General features: G+C 39.1%; 1 protein-coding gene across 1 annotated transcript in view; it reads right to left on the bottom strand.

The window, feature by feature from the left end:
- COL6A6 (collagen type VI alpha 6 chain) overlaps window positions 1–5,820 on the bottom strand; it is a 49,395-nt gene extending 43,575 nt beyond the window's left edge. Inside the window, 9 exon segments of the mRNA XM_059819075.1 lie at window positions 301–876; window positions 1,375–1,445; window positions 1,447–1,909; window positions 2,190–2,676; window positions 2,678–2,814; window positions 3,498–4,088; window positions 4,608–4,793; window positions 5,644–5,740; window positions 5,743–5,820. Coding sequence (XP_059675058.1) covers window positions 301–876; window positions 1,375–1,445; window positions 1,447–1,909; window positions 2,190–2,676; window positions 2,678–2,814; window positions 3,498–4,088; window positions 4,608–4,793; window positions 5,644–5,740; window positions 5,743–5,820 — 2,686 coding nt within the window.
- Between the last annotated feature and the right edge of the window lie 14,344 nt (window positions 5,821–20,164).

Here is a 20,164-nt window from a genome sequence, read left to right as displayed (position 1 = left end):
AGGATACCTTGGGCATATCTGCTCTGGCTCCTTTCAGACACTGAGCAGCTATGAATACAAATGCTAGATGTGAAGCACTGTCTTACCTCAGAAGCTATTTACCATAGCAAAGAGTGTAATGGTTCTTGACTGAAGCAAGGTGCAAGTCTAGAAAGTTGCAAGACTGAGTAACTTGAGCAGTATTCTTGGACAGAATAGTTGCATTGCTGTCCAGCTAGCTCAGGTACTTTTATCAGGGACTGCATATAGCTGTGTGGGTATTTGCCATTATTCACCCAACAAAACATTTATGTTGCTTACCCTAGCTAGGAAGATCTTTGGATTCACAGACCTGATTAACAGTACTCCTCTCGATGGCTTTCAGTGCATCAAAGTTTTCCACTGTGAACACCCTCCTTGCATCACCAGCTATTAAAAGCAGCTCAAAGGAGTTTATAATCCCTATGCCAACTGCAAAGACATGGATCCCATCGCTTCTCAAAGTCATTGCTGCATTCTTCACCTTGTCAGCAGAGTACCCACCTGTAATCACTACAAGGTTCTGTGAGACTCCTTGGCTCTTGCAGCCTCTATTGGTAGGCTGAAAAAGGCTCTGGACAAGCCTCAGCCCTTTGCCAGTTAACGTAGAGGACTGCAATTGCTCGATTCTGTTGATCTGTTCCTTTATCATGGTGTCAGTATAGAACTCATTAAGAGAAAATTCTTTCTGGGGCTCTTGGCTGTACTGGACTACTCCAACACATGCTTTGCCCCTAGAAATAACAAAGCTGTCCACAACTTCCATTGTGAAGATCTTCATGACAGAAAAGTTACTCTTTGATATGCTTTCTGATCCATCTGTGAAGAATACCAGATCTGCCACTTGACTACTGCAAACTTAGCGAAAAAGCAGAGGGGAAAACAAACAAACAGAAAAAAGAAAAAACCCAACCAAAACAATTAGTGATGAACATAACCTTGGCAGTGTTTATCTTTTCCTTGTTCTCTGCAGTGTAAACCTTTAGTCACAGAAGCTGTTGACAGCAAAGCCATGCAAGGGAAACCCCTCATCTACCCTACTTCAACCCAGAGACCTTCCATGCATAGATAAAATTCACCTTTTTCCACTATTAACTTTCAGAAGAAATCACAGATCTTTATGTATCATCTAAAAGACCAGCTAGCAGAGTCATAACAAGACAGAGATTGTAACCAAAGTCACACCCTCAGCTGAAGGAGGTCAGACTTTACCTACCAGTGACTGTAAGTCAGACTAACTACCACACTCGCCACACTCATCCTCTTGCCACTGTGAGAAAAAACCACACCTGAACTGCATGACTTCTGTGGAGAAAGACAGCATGTTGGTACCCCTGAAGTGGAGAGAATTCTTGCCTGTCATTTTCATTGCAGAAACAGAGTTCCCTAACATTTTCATTGTCAGTGCATCATAGCTCTGTGCAAAGTAATCTTTCTTGATGTTCAGTAATCTCTCCAAGTTCTGCTCTGCTTGCTTTGTTCACTCCAACAGCAGTTAAACTGATTCCACCTCCCTTCAAAGCTTTTATGGCCATGGAAAGGTTGGGTCTATCCAATGGTACAGTTGGTTCATCAGTAAGAATAAGGATCCTGGTGACAGCAAGGAAAGACGCATGCCCACCCTAGTTCACACCAAATCTCTGCCTGGCAAAGCTCAAAGCTCTTGCTGTGAAGGGCTGGCCTGGCAGAGGCTTCAAGATGAATACTGCTTCCCTACTCTGAGACTCAGAGAAGGATGAATTCAGTGAGAAATGCATCTCCCACTTGGAGCTACAGACCAAAACATCAAATTGAACTTTATCCACCCCAACCACTGAGTCATTAACTAATGCTTCTACGAGCTGCTGCACATTTTTGAACTGCAGATGTGTAACACCAGATGACCCTTGCACTACATGGGGGATATGGGACCCCTAGCCCCTAAGGCTGACCCTAACCCTGACCTCTGACTGTGACCACCAATGCCTGAGCCTGACCCCTGAGCCCGATTCTAAGCAGGGCAGCTTTTACCTTGATGATATCTGGGTCAGTCACCACGAGAACTTTATAAACCTCACTAAAATCTTTCTGAATGTTAATTTCCTCTTGCATTAATTTCCTCTTGCAGATGGTGCACACACCAACAGCAAGTCTGACAGAACCAAAATGACAGTTATGTATGTACTTCTTACCTTTTTTCAAACTTCGCAACTGTACTGGGACTACAAACATTTTTGTCACAGTCTCACTACAAAGCCATTTCTTTATTTTCCATCCAATATTTGACAACTGTAGAAAAAATTTCAGGGTGGTGACATGTTTCCTTGGGGGATAAGTTGTAATTTTATCAAGCTTGCTACTCTCTGTGATATTCTGGATGCCCACAGCATAGACAGTAACACCTTTACATCTTAGTTTAGATGCTGGTTCAGTTTAATCATCCAAGGACTGGCCATCAGTGATCACCACAGCAATCTGCTGCACTCCTTGTTTTTTCCTGCTGCCTGCTTCTGGAGTAAAAACCTTCTTCCTCATGAATTCAATGGCTGCTCCAGTGTATGTTTGCCTGCCTTGATATGATAAGTTCTTCAAGTAATTCAGGATTTCCAATTTGTCCTTGAACGCGTCCAGGGTGGACTCTAGCCTCAGCTCATTACTGTACAGCACTAGCCCAACTCTTAATGTTACCTGGACCAGTACCTAGGGCATTAACAATTTTTAATAGAAAGGTCCTTATCAGCTGCAAGGTTTTTGACCCAATTTTGTTGGATTCATCCACAAGGAACACAATATCTGCAACAGTCACACTGAAACACACTAAAAGCAAAGTAAACATAAGGAAGATAAGATTAACGTAGGTCACACCATGGAATAATTGGTGGGATAATCAGAAAAGGTTGCTACAAAAAGGATCATCTCAAGGTCACAGGCAAGATGGTGCTACAACAAAACATGAAACCTAAATCCCTATCAGTGCCAAAGAGCAGAGGTTTATATATCGATTTGCACAGTAAAATAAATACCTGAAATAAACACCATACCTTAACTGGTCCCTTACCCACACTACAGGAAAGTCTTCAAGACAAATGCTTTTTTCACTCTCCTGCAGAGTGACTGCTAATCAGGACAACCCAGGATATTAACAAAGTAATTCTGTGGTTAAATACAATCTCTCCTATGGCCATTGTCTACAAACTAAATCCAAGCAAAATTATCCTGTCAGTCAGAACAGGCAATTCCACTGCAGCCAACCCCTCTAGACCACTGCCCTGCTCCCCTTGGTTAATACAGATAATTACAACAAACCATGCATAGGCAAGTATTGCCACCACACAGCCAAAGTTGGTAAATATTTTGTCCATACAGCACCTCTGTAAAAGCACAACTGCCAGCCATTTGCACTCTGTTCTTCTCTCACAGCCACCTGAGAAGTTGCTCCAGATTACCAGTGCATTAAAAGCTACTCAGGCTGCTGGTTTTGCTCTGGTGATACATCATACCTGCTGGTACACTTGGATCAAGGTCATAAAGCTTCTGATGCGAGGCTTCCATATCACTGACAATGTTCTGCCAGAGAAGGTCAATGCTCTCCCCTTCATAAGTCATGCTAGAGGAGGGTCTCATATTTTCTTCTTCCTCATCAAAGTATCCAACATCAGCTGAGAAAACTTTTACCCCCATCTCTTCTAGCATCCAGGCTGCCTCCATGATCTTGTCTCTGGATCCAGAAGGTGTGATGACCACTACAACCTGTGGAGTGCCTTTGCTGAGCCAGCTTCCAGCAACATCCATGAAAAAGTTTTCCTGCAAAAACTTCATGGCACTTCCAGTATTCGATGAGCCTCCAGTGAATGCAATGCTGTGCTGAATGTGGTCAAGCACCTCTTCTTTATTTTCATGTGTGTTCAGTAAAAACACCATCTGTCCTATGCCACTAAACTGGACTAAGCCAATCCTATACTTGTTAAGCCCAACATCTAGCTGTCTGACTATTTGGGAGATGAAGCGTTTTACTTTCCCAAAGGCTGAAGGGCTTATGTTCTCAATGCAGTCAACAAGGAAAATAACATCAGCATATTGTTTTGCAAATGCTACACAGAGGGAGAAAAAAAGTGACAGATGGGTTGTCGAAAGGAATACTGTCAACCTCTACCCAGACCTGGCTTTAAGTGTAAGCTAAATGAATGGAGCTCAAAGCACATGAGTAACTTTTCCTTTGACAGCAGGTCAATGCATTCTTATGATTGTGGTTCACATGCAGAAGAATATACAGCAATTACCATATGCTTTTACTACATATGAGTTCTGAGCAGGCTGTGTATGGAAATCATGTGAATTTTGTCATCCCTCCTTTGGCTAAGAATGGTGTTGCAGAAGGATGTAGCCTCTGACCATCTGCGTGATGAACAGGGGAAAAGAAGGAACTAGCAGGTGCTGAGAATTTACCAGGATAGACAGAAGGATTTTTCTGCAAAAGGCCAATAGGTCTGGGATTCTGAAAAGCAATCAGGAGGCAAAATTACTCTTCTATTAGATTATACATCCTGTAAGAAAACAGGAAAGTTACAAAATATTTCTTCAGTCCACAGGAAAGCTTCTATGGCAGGTACCATCCTCCTGGTAGATGGATCCTGGAGCATAGGGACAAAGAACTTCAAAATCATGCAAGACTTGTTGTACACAATGGTTAATGGCTTTGATATTGGGCAAGACAAAATCTGTGTCGGTATGATTCAGTACAGTGACGTGGCATACACCGAATTCTTGTTGAACACTAACTATAACAAAACTGATATCTTACAGAAGATACAGAAATTACATTACAAAGGAAGAGGCACCAAAACTGGGCAGAGCCTCCAGTTTATGCTGGAGAATCACTTTGTAGCAAGTGCTGGTAGCTGAAAGGAAGAAGGGGTTCCTCAAATAGCTATGGTGATAACAAATGGACAGGCTGAAGATAATGTTCAAAACCCAGCCACAGCAATCAAGATGCTGTGATCACATTATATGCCATAGGTGTTAAAGGTTCTGCCTTGAGCTTCAAGAAATAGCTAGTGAGCCAGCTGATAGACTCCATTCTGCAAGCATATATTACTATATATTTCTTAATTGAGGGGAAAAAAAATAAATTCACACCAACTTAAACCAACCTTTACTTTTAGTAAATAATAAACTCATGTGTTGCCACACCTTTGAGAAACATATGATGCTAGTAGGGCATGGATGAAACAGTTATTTCCCTAAACCAGCAGTCATGAAGAAAATGTTCTGCAACTGGACAGAACACTTCCTCCACCAGATCTTCCAGAAGATCTGACTACCAAAATAAAAATGCTAAATCCTGTGACTTATTTTGCTCTTGGTGGTCTTACAATTGTAAGAGTTTTTCATTCCTCTTGAAAATACAAAACCACAGCACTCATGAACAAAAACAAATTTTAATAAGCTGTTGCATTTAATTTTGCATATTTTAGGACAACTCTCCTATCCTAGTTTAAATATATGTTTCATAAAAATATACCACATTATCCCTAGTTATACAAAGAATAAATTGTCATCAATTCTTCATCTCTCTCTGGCACTGGGTATAAATGGAAAAAATTAATTTTGCTATCAACTTGAAGAGTAATTTATTTAGTGTATTACCAGTCTGCTGTGCATCTATAGAGCAGAAGTTGGAAACAAAGAGAAGAACAAGAAGTGGTTTCCAGTCATCCATTTTGAAAACCTCCCTAGAAAAAACAAACAAAGACAGTAAGAAATACAGAGCACAATTTTCCTCAGAAAGGGATATTTAATTGCGGGGGAAATCGGTAGGTGCATTTTATTAACAACATGGAGGCTTTCTAGCTGTATACAATTTAAAGCAGCATTTTAAATTCATATTTTCTTCCCTCAGCTTTGAACACAGAGCTGTTAGAGTTTGACACTGATTTACAGCATACAACCAAAATGAACTATTCGCTATTCTGCTCTCACACAATCATGCTTTGTTCTGATTCTGATATTTACCACAATCCAAAATTTAACTAAAAGCAAGCTATTCACAATGTAAGATTAATGGGAGTTATGCTTCTAAGATTCCCCTCTAGCCTTGAAATTCCCCATCAACACATCTATTTCAAAGAAAAATTTGGTGGTGGTATCTATATACAATAGACATAGATAAGAACAAGCATTCATTTACAAATGAAATATGCCAGTTGGCCAGTAATAAAGGGACTTGCCATATAAAAGTACCACAACTCAATGCTATGGGAAAAGGGAACGAAAATCTCTCAGCAAGAAAGTACAAAAGTAAGCTATGTTGAGCTTAAGCACACTAAACAAGTGAGAACAAAACAGTTTAGAAAAACATTCAATTCTAGAACATATGTACATTAAACAGCTTAAAGAATAAAAAGAAATAATAAACCAGTGCCTTAGAGGCCAAGCATGCAAAACAGGATGAATATGAAAACACTTAATATGTTGTTTTTCTTTGGAGCTGCTGAAGTTCTCTTTTTTTTCTGACTAGTTCCAGCTGCTTTCCTCCTAGTTCCACCCTCACATTCTGTCCCAGATCAAAACTGAGAAAAAATTTTTGGTAAAATTTATGACTATAAAGGCCAAATGCTTCTGCATGGTGACATGAGTAGCAGAGACCCAGGTTGGCTAGGTATGTCTGGCAGGGAGGTTGAGAAAATCAGGTATAGTGCGCATTTATTCTATGACCTTTGGTTATTCAAGTATTTAAAAGAGAAGAGTAAAAGATGCCACCGCTGCACTTCAGCCAGCCAAAGTCACCCCTCTCACCAGCCCTTTGTAGCTGGTCCTCTGTCAGCTGAGCATATCTCTTCCCATTCTAGGGGAAAGAATAGCTTGACAGAGATGCTGTTCATGTTGTACTTTCCCATGGATATGCATGTCAGAGGTAATGCTGTTCAACACCATATGTAGTCTCTTCCTTAGGTCTCCAAAACACACCTGCTGGCACCAAGGATTCTGTAGAAATTAGGCTGAGGAGGAGGACTGAGGAATGAGTCACTGAGGAGGGTGAGGTAAAATTCAGCAACTGACATAACTCAGATATTATGCTCAAATACTCAGTGACTGAAAAAGACATCCCACTGGGGCTACCCTAAGAATCTCATACTTAATATATAGCCTATGTTAGACGTATATTGGTCTGGAAGATGCACAGCTACTGACTTTTATATGCTACCACCTCTTTATTACCAAAATTTTATACAAAGCACTGTTGAGCTACCAGTAATATAAAGTAAGCCCAACACTGTTCTGTCTCAGGCTATCTTTTGAACCTGTTGGTTGATCCTGGCAGATGCTCAGATCAGAAGAAAGAGATAGCTTGAGCCACTTATATTCCAGGCTTGGGTTTGACACAGAGTGCAACCTCAGTAAACCCAGGATTCTGGCTTGCCTTTTTTTTTTTTTTTTTTAAAGGTTTCAGGGCTTCTGTAATTCTGATGAGAACAATGAATCTAGAATTTAATTTTGGAGCTGACTTACACACAAATTTCCCCATCATCTGTGTCTCTGCCATTGCTTAAAGTCTAATAATTATGTTGGCATGAATACTGCCTAAACTTATAAGTAACAGAGAGGGAAATGTATATGAAGACACACAGAAGCAATCAGACAGCAGGCAAAAAACAAGCTAGTTCATCCTCCCAGTAACTGGAGGGCTTCCTAGGCATGCTTTTTGGAACCCAGTAGCATCCTTCTCAGAATCAACCAGTCTTAGACACAGGTAAATTCCTCTTGTGGAAGGATGTGGAACTGAATCAGTATAGAGGGAGAGGATATCCAAGTGATGACTACAGCATAACAAGTTATCTTCAAGGCATGTGCTGGGGACAGTGTATCTACCTATACACGCAGACTGCTCCTCTTTATTTCTGTCACTTTTGTTTGATAAACTTCCCTTGCCCAATCCCTTATCTTTGACAATGGCCATTAGCTTAAGGAAAGAGCATAAAGGGAAAATTAAGGAATATAGGTATCTTCTCCCTTCCACACAGACCAGTTTAAAGGTTTCCAGATTCCATTTGGGTGAAGACCATAGTTGCATAAATTCTTCTAATCTCTTTTGAAACCAGCTATACTTCTGTATTAAAATCACAAATCAATTAGATTGTTTATCATTTTGTAAACATCATTTATATTCTACTGAAAAAGCAAGCCAAGTATCTGAAAATACAAGTTGATGATCAAATGCTGCTGTTAACAATTCATTACACTAGTTTTTAAACTGTATCTTGGATCTGTAAGGACAATTTAGTGGAAAGGCTACAGCCGGTCTAACATCATAGCACAGGGTTCAGTTCCTAGTTCTTCGGGTAACAGTATGTAATATTACCCTAGGTCTTGTAAATAACGAAAACCAATGAATAGAAATCATGTGCTTGACTCCATATTCTACCCTCAGGCAATAGCAAAACTTCATTTCCAACTATCACCACTCCAAGCCCCATTGTAGCTCTTGAAGGGTTCTTTGGAAACTTCTCCTGTGGGGAGAAAAAAAGAAGCCACATTTCCTATATTTCAAAAGACATTCATCACATATGGGCACTCTTTACTATGATTAGCACTGCAGTAATACAGAGATTCCAGATGTAACTGAGGTCCTTATGCAACAAAAGGGGTTCCAGGTACTATGTGGTTCTTTAAAAGAACAGAAGGCAATGCTGGGGTTTGTGCATTGTGGAAACCTTCATGCCTCTGCACATGGCAGTTTTCTTTAATAACCACATCTAACATAAAGGAAACTGTGGTATGTCATATATGAAACCATAGCAAATAAAAATGTTTTGCAATCATCTTATATGCCATCTTCACAATTAAATTCTGTCTTGAATTTAATTAATTTTTCTGTATACATTCCTGATAGTTACTGAACCTCTTAAGAGTTCTCCTTGACACTTTGACAGAGATTTGATTCCCAGTTATTTGTTTTCACTACTATGCCTCATGATATCAGCCTCTTTAAGACATTAATAAGCAATAAGTTTATACTGAGACACAATTAAATATTTTTGCTATTTTAGCAAGGGGCTAGACTTTTCTCAGTAATGTAAACATTCAAATTTCGTACCAAAGTCTAGCTCTTACTGTTATATTATACACAATAACCAGTGACTGTTGAGCTATGCAACTATTTCCATACCTCCTAATAGCTGTAGTCTCTGTTTGCCTCCTTCAACTTCCTCCAACCTCATGACTCAAGAATGTTCCCTGCTCACAGGGTCAGATACCCCACACCTGCAAAATCTCTCCCACTCTTCCTGAACAGTAAGTGCAGATGGGAACTTATTTCCCACTTGCTCTTTATTTTTCCCTTCTGTAGCCTCTATTGACATAAAGCAGCTTCTTTAAATACACAGGGACACTGCAATTTAATAGTGTGTGCAAGATAATTTCCCTACTTGTACCATTTACTTTGCCTTATCTTCACATAGGAAATTCCAATCATGGACTACAAGCTGCATAAACAGAGGTACTTTATACCTTCTATGTGTATTCTTCATTATTTGCTAAAGTAATTTAATGGAAAACTCATGTCATACAGCTCATAGATACTACAGATCAAAGCATAAACAACTCACTCAGAAACATGCAGTGTGACAGAGCATTACCAATCCTGCATATAAGCTAGGAATTTGTTAATTCCAAAACTTATTTTAACATAAAACAGTATATGCAAGGTCCTAGCATAAGCTACTTAAATATGCATATCTGAAGTTGTTTATAGAAATATATATCAGCATAATCTATGTAAGGTGCTAAGACAGCAATTCTCAAAAGTCTTAGACTTCTTTCCACTTTAATGCTATTTTAGGAGACGACAGTATAAAAATTATTAAAAGCCTTTAAAAAACAGTATAAAAGGATACATATTTTAAAGCTTATTTTACTGCCAGTATTTTTCCTTATTTGTTCCCAAAGACCTACAAATATATTTATACAATAAACCTCAAACAAGGAAAAAGATCAACAGTACTCCTGAATTCTTTAAATGCTTCACAAAGATTGCTTGCAATTGTATTTTTTTTTCTTTTTTAATCAACTAATGCCCCAATTTTATCTTCACCTGCTTCAATGTTTTATGCAGGTAAAAGGTGGTCATTCTGTAGATGTTTGCTGCCAGAGCAAAATACAGAGTCAAATGTTAATACACTCTTAAGCACACTATCAAAAGCATGCAGATTTTAAGGAAACATCTGGTTTTCATCCATAATTTATAACTTCCCTGCACACCCTGGTTTGGGGACATTTTCTTTCTTCTGTTTATACCAAGAGAAGGAACACAATCTTGTGACAACTTCAAATCCCATCTCGACCAGTGCACATGAATGCGATCATGTAGCTTTCTCCTACCTACTGAAGTACTCCAGCTAGATTTCTTCAACTTTTACATGCTGATTTCATTCCTTCTGCAGTCTTTGAAAAAAGCCTGAGTCCTGAAGCGCAGCAAGCAGCTTCAGCTCACATGCCACAGTTAGTTATTCCTTTCCTCCACCACCCCCTTTTCTTTCACTAAAGCAAATTTAAAGCCTGGATTCCATCTGTGCAACTTCCTGTTTTCACCAAACAGTAAAACCAGGAGAAATCCATCCCACTCTCCCACCTCAACACCCTCCTCATATGTCCACATATTGAACTTTCACCACTGAGCCATATTAATACCAGAAGAAGGATAAATATTGCTGTAAAAATAATGTAAAATATTTTCTAGGTGTCAGCTATGTAAATGAAGAAAATTTTTTATCAGTTGTCTCCTCTCTACATGCACTTTTTTTTTTCCTACAAGTACATTATCTTTGTTGGCACTGAAAGGTCTCAGGAACGAAGTTACAGCTTTACTCACAGCAGGTTTCTCGGAGAAGAGTTTCCTAACGATTCCAGGATACAATCACATGGCCAGACACAAGATTCAAGCAAGGGCACCCTGGGTGACTTACCTGACTTAGGAAATCAATGTGATCAACATGAGGTTCAAGATGTTCCAGAGAGTGGTTTCATTTAGAAGGGCAAGAAGCCACAGCTGGAAAGGATGTGGCCGTAAGGATAGGAACACCCCCACACACAGACATACATACAAGCACCCAATCAGCCCATTAGGTGTCTACGCACAGTCTTAAATGGAAAAATTGACTGACATTAAAAGTCAGTTTCATTTATTGTTAGAATTGGTGTCTGCCTGTCTGTGAGCTAGTGGGATGGATGTTTACTTGCTGACTTGATTCTAAAGAATGGAGAGACATAACAATTTTCCATTGCAGTATTTGGTGCACCTTTTATAACCTTATTGTCTATTTTTCTTTTCTGAATAAAGCTTAATTAGCAGCATGCTGTTATTCTGTAAGCCTTAAACATTCATTATCATTCATACTTTATCTTCCTGCTGGCTTAAACAGCACAAATCGCAATGAGTGCACATTAACAAAATTTTAAAAATGGCCCCTGGTATACTAGAAGCCTCAAACAGTTCTTAACCTACCATGAAATTAAAAATCAAATTATAGTTTCTCTCTTCAATCAACAGGATCCCCCAAAACCAAAGCATGTATCAGAGAGCCCAGCTAATTATGATGTCTCCGTATCTGAGGCAACCATATCCATGTAGTCCCTCCTGAAATCAAATGTGTTGAATGTATTAAGTTCATATTTATACTCCCTCAGGATCAGGACCTGAGCTCTCAGCACCCTCTAAAAACCTGCTCTATCTACCCACCTTCCCCCAGCTAAGCATGACCAGCCTGCACTTCCCACAATGCAATGTAGTCTCTCTTCCTCAAGCAATCAATAAAGCAGGTAGACAAGAGGAGCTATCCTTGCTGCCTACCACGTATCAGAACTAAAAATTCTGTAAGATTCAGACAACAAAATTTCTCAAACTGCTCTGATGCCTGCCCCCCCACCCCCCACTACTTTGCTTCTGGAAAATCTTCAGCGAAAAGTCCATTTTTCCCCCAGAAAGCTAATCTTTATCACAGAATAAATTAAAACAAATAGCTGAAAACCCAATTGGTTGGAAAAAAAGTCTAACCAGAAAACTTATCACATCTACCTAAGACCACAGCTGGCTATTCAGAGAGCCTCAAGCTCTCACTTCACTTTGTATGCTCGGTAAATAGCTATTTACTAATCACACCCTAACTTAATTGCTATACTCAGTTGAATTTAATGAAAGTTTGCCTTAAGTGTAGAATTCAGTAAGACTATCCCATGTTGTTGTTAAAATATGAACATTACTGTACACAGGACCATGGCTTTAGACTTTTCTCCTGGTTTAGTTTCCTCAAGAAAGAAGTCAGGCAGAATGTTACATTTCACCTTTCATCCCAGATGGGGGAGAGAATTTGAAAATCAAACCCTGTAAATGGAGCTGTGAAGCTTAAGAGTCTCTACCCTTGTTAAATGAGTTCTTACCTAGCAATGACTCATTCTGATCCATAACACACTCACTATCAAATTCCTAACCATTTTGTTCTTTGGCCTCATTTTACAATTCGGGATTGAATCGATAACGTGTGTATATATATATATTTATATGTATTTCACAGCAAGGTGGGTTTGCCTCCTACTAAGGTTTTTGTTAAAAGGGAGTAAAGGAGGTCAAAAGAGCTCCTTGGTATGAGGAGTACTTTTCCCAAATCAGAAAGTCCTTATGGAGCAGGAGATGCATTTGCTATTCTTCTCTCTTTCCTGTCAATCCAAGCTTTAGACTGACTTTGCATAAGACACGTAGTATCGTGTCAGTACCAAAAGTAGTATCGTGGCAGTACCAAGGATCAAGTTTGTTTGCTTATAGAAAAGAATACAAAGGTGACCAGTAAAAAGCAATAAAGCAGGAAACCAAAACCATTTGACAGGTCTTGTAGAATGGGCCAGCTAAACCTGGAGGATGATACAAGTAATTTATCATATCCTTGCCAGTTCCTCTGACTGGAAAGTAGACAAATGTGAACAGCATAAAGGCTAAGAATACCAACTTTACCCACATGTGCTTCGCTGACTCATTTAGTAAAGGATATTAAGCAAACTAAGCACAAACATTTCATTTATGAAAGCAGCTTCTCAAAGCCAAAAGTGCTTAAGAAAACTAGCAGATGTGACTCTTCTGCTCCCAGGAATACTGAGTGGGAAAGCATCCTAGACACATAAGTACTCAAACCCAGTCTCATCTGGAACAAATTATTTTTACAAAAAGTCTTGCTTTAGTACAGAAATAGTGTAAGTCTCCTCATGTTGAACTACCACAAAGTGGGGAATTCAAAATTGAGGCCAACAGTTTACACATAATGTTACAGAAGTTTCTGAACCACCAGTACGTTATCCGCTAACATATGCTAGACATACCTTTGAAACAGAACTCTAATAATCTAAGCTTACTGGTGGTGGCAAGATGCAGGTTCTTGTTTTATAAAAGCTTTATGTAAGAAAATTGTAACCTTGCAATAGTCGGTAGATGTAAAACTTCTGCTAACATCACTTGGCTAAAGGAACCTAATTATCCTCTCATTTCTAATGCTGATCATGCAGTTCTACCAGAATCTACCACTTTTGATAGCAGGAAAACATGAAGCTAGAAAGAATCAAGACTTTTGCTTGTGAATATCTTCACAAGATCTGCCCTGAAAAAAATGGAAAAAAATGTCACTTTGTAGCTAGATGTGAGGTACACCTTCCCTTTCTAGGCTTATAATTGCTTATAAATAGTCTTTTAAAGTAAGTAAATAAAATTTAAACCAAGCTTTCACTAAGATGCAAAAAACGTATATCCTGTAGTAAGAAATAAAGCAAGCAAGATGCTGTTCATTTTAATGTCTTCTCTGAAACTTTTAGTGCTTTTCTCATTGCCATAACTCTTGAAAAACTGAAAAAGCAACAGCACCTTTTCTCATCCTATCTTTCCTTACTGCAAACCACCAAAACTACCATATCATCCATAATTAGTTCAAAACTCATCACGTCTTGTCAAATGAAATGTCTTCGCAATATCAATAAAGCAGAGATTTTTTTAGCCCAAGGACATTACATATATATTTCTGAAGCATCCTAATATTAACATTAGGTGTATATTTTACTTTTAATCATTTGGAATAAATTTTGTTTATCCAAAAGCTCTTTGCTTATTCACTGAAATGAATGGGATTTGTTTGACTGAATGATACTATATTTGGATTTGAATGTGTGGAAGAATTATGTAAATGCCTGTATGCAGGCAAATCAGAGCTGAGTAGTTTTATGGCCATCATCTTTACAACTACAGATGTTGCAAAAGCAAGAAAATTAAACAGCGTATTTTATATATTGCCATATCATGAGAACAAACCAAAGTAAATGCTAGAAGTGTGGAAAGCTGACACTCTCGGATGTCTAGAGTACTTATGCTGGTAACTTCGAAAATGCTTTTTGTGACACTCGCCATGCGCTAGATATAATGTAAGTTAATGAATATGCAAACATTCGTTAATAATCCTCAGAAACAGTATCACTATATTGGAGCTCCTAGTAGGAAAAACAGTTTTGCAAGGAGCTAAAGAACTTTACAACGTGGCTTCACACTGAACCAAAATAAGAGCCAGTAATTCCAATTACTCCTTGAAGGGAAATTGATTTGAAAATAATTTGGCATCCCCCAAAGTACTGCATTTTCTCAAGAAGTAATGTCCACTGACTTTTTGGAAATACTGTAATACCAAGCTTTTAAACACTGAAATTAAATATATCACACTTGCAAAATGAGAGTGGGTTTTGCTTCATTTTACAGAGAGAAGCCAAGGAAGCAAGTTGTAAGAACAAAAATATCTGCTAATACGGTGTACTCAACTCCAGATGTGGCATTTCAGAGTACCTAGCACTCAAAGCACAGCTCTTACTGATCTCAGTTAAAAAAAGCTAGACTCCAGCATTAAAAAAAAAAAAAAAAAAAATCAGGCATGCAGAGAAAAAACACAAAACAAAACACCCAAACTCCCAGAATTCACAATTAGAGACTACCTGTGAAAAGTTTGTCATATATGATTAGTCAGTATTAAACAGGACTACCTTGGCAGATACAGGAATATAATTTGAGTCACCAGAGCAGTACTGAAGGTGCTGAGTTCTCTTCCTTCAAAGCCCTGTCCCTTTTCACAGAATCATTAAGGTTGGAAAAGGCCTGTAAGATCATCAAGTCCAACTATCAACCCAACACCACCATGCCCACTAAACCATGTCCCGCAGTGCCACATCTACACGTTTTTTTGAACGCCTCCAGTGATGGTGACTCCACCACTTCCCTGGGCAGCCTGTTCCAATGCTTGACCACTCTCTCAGTAAGGAAATTTTTCCTAATATCCAGCCTGACCCTCCCCTGGTGCAACTTGAGGCCATTTCCTCTCATTCTATTGCTAGCTGCATGGGAGAAGAGACCAACACCCATCACACCACAACCCCCTTCCAGGTAATTGTAGAGAGCAATAAGGTCTCCCCTGAGCCTCCTCTTCCCCAGGCTAAACCACCCCAGCTCCCTCAGCCACTCCTCATAAGGCTTGTGTTCTAGATCCCTCACCAGCCCTTCTCTGGACAGAGCAAGCCAATGTCCTTCCTGTAGTGAGGGGCCCAAAACTGAACACAGTATTCAAGGTGCAATTTATCTGTCCCAGTAAATCCAGCAAGAATTGTGCACATAACCTCCTTCACTACTTTTTTTTTTTTTTTCCAATCCACAAAGCCAGTTCTTCATGAACACTGAAAAACCTACGCAGGAAAAATACTTCGAGATAACATACAATTCAACACTAGTTCATACTGCATACGCACAGGGAGTCAGTCACGGAATTTGGCCTCTACTGCATCGTCTACAAAAAGAATCCTCTATTTCCTTAGGACCACACAAAAGAAAACAGTAAATATAGCACCACTGTTTTTTCCCTGAGCGCTACAAAGATTTCCTGGCCAATGTTTCAGTTCAAGACTACCATATGTCTTTACTTATTTACTGATTAGAAATCTTACATAAGCAATTATGTTTCTACATTTTAATTTTGCTTTGGAAGGTTGTAGGTTCAGTTCAGTTGCAAAAGGGCTTCTGAATAAATGCTTTTACTTCATCCGGTGTCAAGAAAGCTAAAAGTGGAATGTTCCACGCTGTACTGCCCAACATAGTGACATACAGATAATTTAACTGCAATTCAGTCCCTTTTTAAAGCATGGTAGTTACTTCCAAACACTGAAAGCAAAGCTCTTGGGATCCTCTGAAAATTGAGCATGGGAGTGTGTTCCAGTACCACCTGGTGATGCTGACCTCAACAGATAGTAAATATCCCTTCAATGAAACGGAGACAGCAGCAACTACATAACCAAACCTATCTGGAGTTGTTCTAGGTAAGAAAAATGCTTGTACATGCTGCAGAAATGTTTGAGATGTCTCAGACTTAAATTGGAAGGAAAATGCTGAAAGCTCACTTGCCCAGATCAGATACAATGATTGAAGACAATATTCCCAAAGGGGAAAGTGCACAAGCCTAAATTTTAAAGATAAAAAAAGTTAATTTAATCTAATTTATTAAAAAATACTTAACCTTGTACATCATTAAAAAACAGTCTTCCTAGATATCTTCTTACTTACATACACAGTACACCAAGCTTGTGCTCCTCAGCTATATATAGTATGGCTACAACTTCTCTTTCAGATTCTTTAATGGATTGGGGATGGAAAAGCACAACACTCTTCAGAATTGTTTCCGTAGGGGTTATGCTGTCCCTCAACACCTTTTTATAATGTACTCATCAAACGCAGAATTTAAAAAGTGTCCTGGCTTCCCACTCCCTATTAATTACTCTAGTCTCAGGATATGGCATATGTAATAGCCACATACTGGAATACTTGGGAAAAAAACAACAAAAAAACAAAAAGAAAAATATCAAGCAGCGTACCAGAAATAAAGGACTCATTTACGTTCTGCTGAAGCTCACAGAAAGTTTCTACAAATTATATTGCTGTCAACATCTAGTAAGAAAAATTCCAAATCTTTGCAGTCAACAAATGCATTGTATTCCAGAGTTCCAAAATGTTTTGAGTGCATTATGAGGAAATTAGAGGTTCATCCATTTTTTTAAAAAAAAAAAAAAACACTTGGAAAAACTTAAACAGACTGACTAGCAGAACAGCAGCGGTCAAGATTTCCATAACTTCATGCGGGTCCATCACAATTTAGTTCAATAGGTATTACTTGGATGAATACATGAAAATCCTAGAAGATTCTATTAAAAACTGTAAATTCTATTAACAAAAATCTCATCTGTGGATTAGGCTGATATAAACCCTGTATCACTTACTCTTCCAACTACTGAAGCAGATGGCCTTTACAATTGTAACCTGACAACTTAAAAGCACAGATAAAACTACTGGCTTGCCCAACATATATATAGACACAAAGGCAATGAACTGGAGGAGAATTTTCAGGTCATTTCAATGCTACTTTTTAATAGAACAGACAGAAAAAGCGGCCCCAATTTCCAACCACTTGCTCAGGTTATTTCTAGAAACTTGTCAGCGATCTGCTGTGTTAGTAGGGTTATCTTTAGCACACTGTCAGACCATTTGTGCAAGGATGCTTCTTCCAGAGTTGAGCAATTTTGGTTTGAGGCAACCATTCCAAAGAAGAATTTGAAGAAAATCTGTTCCTTTTGCTCCTGGGACAACAGGAAGCAGTACTGCAAAGACAGCAGGAGAGAACCTGTCTCTATACCTTCTCCCAGCAGTAAACGTATACCGTACTTTTGTTCCTGAGCACAAGCCCCTTTTGAGCTAGTCTACTGACGAGTAGATTCTGCAGCCATATAAACATCTGCATCTGTGGATACAGAAAGCAGAGAACAGCAAAACCTCACTGCACTTCGCTCCTGCATATTACCAGAATGGTCTCTACCATAAAATCTGAAAATTTAGCACATTTAAGGCTTTCGTATGAGCTGAGGAAGACCACTGCAAAGGAAATGTTCTCTGGAATTCTTTAAGGTTCTGAGAACAACACAAAGAGCCCTTACCACAACCTACTGTGGTAGCTGTGCTAGTGCCAATAATTTTCCTGAGCATTTGAGATGCCACTAACTCAGGATCAGTCATAAGTTTGAATCAGGATCAAAGGAATACAAAGATGTGTGTCATGCATACTCCTAAACCTCATATCACCATGTCCTTATCAGCTGGAACCCATGATTAGGCTCAATATTAGAAATTGCAATCGTAAATAGGAAGAGTCAGGAGTGAACTTTCAGTCTCAAATCTGCATTTCCTAACATGTAAACACTGGGTTTAGTCTAACACTGCCATATATAGCCATTTAGGGGATTTTAGGAATAGAGTAAGTCTTCTACTCTGCTATCCCGTATTGGCATGTTTATTATAAAACCTACCTATGCAAATATTCACACTATTTACTCTTAAGCTAAGTTGTTGCCAAAATACAGTGCAGCTGTCAAACACGCACTGCTAAGACAAGTCTATCCACATAGCTTACCAATGCAATTCACATTCATGTTCTCTCTGGTATGTATGAAGATAAGCAAGACTAAGGGACATCTTCAGCTGTCACATCTCTGGTATCAGTATTCACATTCCAGAGGAATACAAATTGTTACAAGGAATATCACTGAAGTCATGAGTTCAGTGAAGCACCATTTCAAGAACATCAGAGTCTCCCTGACCTATGACTTCAGTGATGTTCTAGTTTCAACTAACCAGAAAGAGCCAACTATGACAGTGCTCTACAACAATGCCTGATCTTAGGCCCACCAACTTCAACCTGAAAGGGTGAGAGTGGGGCACTGTACCACAGAATTAGTCTCACAGTCAAAAATTACCTTATTTTTCTTGTGCAGGTACTTCTCAGCTTGATCACTTCCTTAAGCCAGTCCACCATAGAGCTGCAAAATGTACTTATGCCTGATGGGGACAACCACCAAAACAACAGCAAGCTCTCAGAGGCAACAGGGTTTGGAGGACAGGGATTGTTTAAACCAGCTTAAAGAGAAGGCACATGGGGCTAACAACTCATCCTCTGAAAGGTATTCTTGCTCCCATCTCCCACAACACATCCCTCACTGTTGACTGCCATTGCTTAACTTTCCTCAGACCCTTGCTTGAGCCAATTTCATACACCAAAGCAAACTCCCAAAAAAGAGAAAAAAGAAAAAAAAATAAAATGTAAAGTGCAGCTTTCTACTATTTTAGTGAGCAAAACCAGCAAACAGAAGCTTCTGACAAAGGCTAGAATCAATACAAGGAAAAAGGGCTATGCGGTCTGGAGTGGAAAAAGGAAGAAGTAAGATGAGAGAAGGGTGGGGGACATGCAGCAAGTCTTTGATTCAGCTGTCCTAGGAGCTGCAGCCTAAAGCATTATCAACTGAGAATTAGCTATCGTATCTCCAATACAAACGTTTAATTTATCATGGATTCCCACAACTCAAAGGAGCAGATCACTAACCATCTGAATAATGCTTGTGAATCCTGGGAGCACTCAGCTAGCTCGGCATGTCAGGTAGCTCAGCTTGGGGGACAAGTAGAAGACGCACTAATCACAGAAAACTCCCAGATAAAAAGGGTGAGATCAGTTACAGAAAACCTTGGTTTTTAAACAGGAGAGTAAGGCAGAGCTTCTACATTCACTCAAAGAACTCTTCCCCTATCTCCTCCACTCTCTGAACTACCTGGGATATGGCTTTTCACAAGGCAAGGATCCTGCTTACCACTCTGATAACTGGTAAGACACTTCAGTCACCCAGGTGTTATCAGTTACATCTGAGTACAAATCAATGCACCCACCACTGCCCCAGAGAAGTGGAACTGTGAGAAGAGAGAAGTTTTTTTAAACACATAATCTCACCAATAGGATCCTTCTCTAAAGTAAAATACTCTGCAACACAAACTATCAAAGCTTTGCTTATGTGGAACTTTTTATGTATCACCATAGGCCTGAAAGAGACCAGGGCTCATAAAAGAATACAACAGATTGATAACAAGGTTAATTACATGCTGCATTCTTTCAGAAAGCAATGGCCCTACCATATGTTACCCTACCATATTTTCTACTTCCTGAACAAATCCATATCTCAAGCTGTTTGTGGTAAGGGTTATGGAATTTAACAATAAGCCTGTTTTCAATCACTAAGCAAT

Source organism: Gavia stellata, chromosome 6 (assembly GCF_030936135.1).
Source record: "Gavia stellata isolate bGavSte3 chromosome 6, bGavSte3.hap2, whole genome shotgun sequence".
In the NCBI taxonomy this organism is placed as follows: domain Eukaryota; kingdom Metazoa; phylum Chordata; class Aves; order Gaviiformes; family Gaviidae; genus Gavia; species Gavia stellata.
The sequence above is the reverse complement of the archived record's forward strand: the minus strand, read 5'-3'. Positions and strand labels throughout refer to the sequence as shown.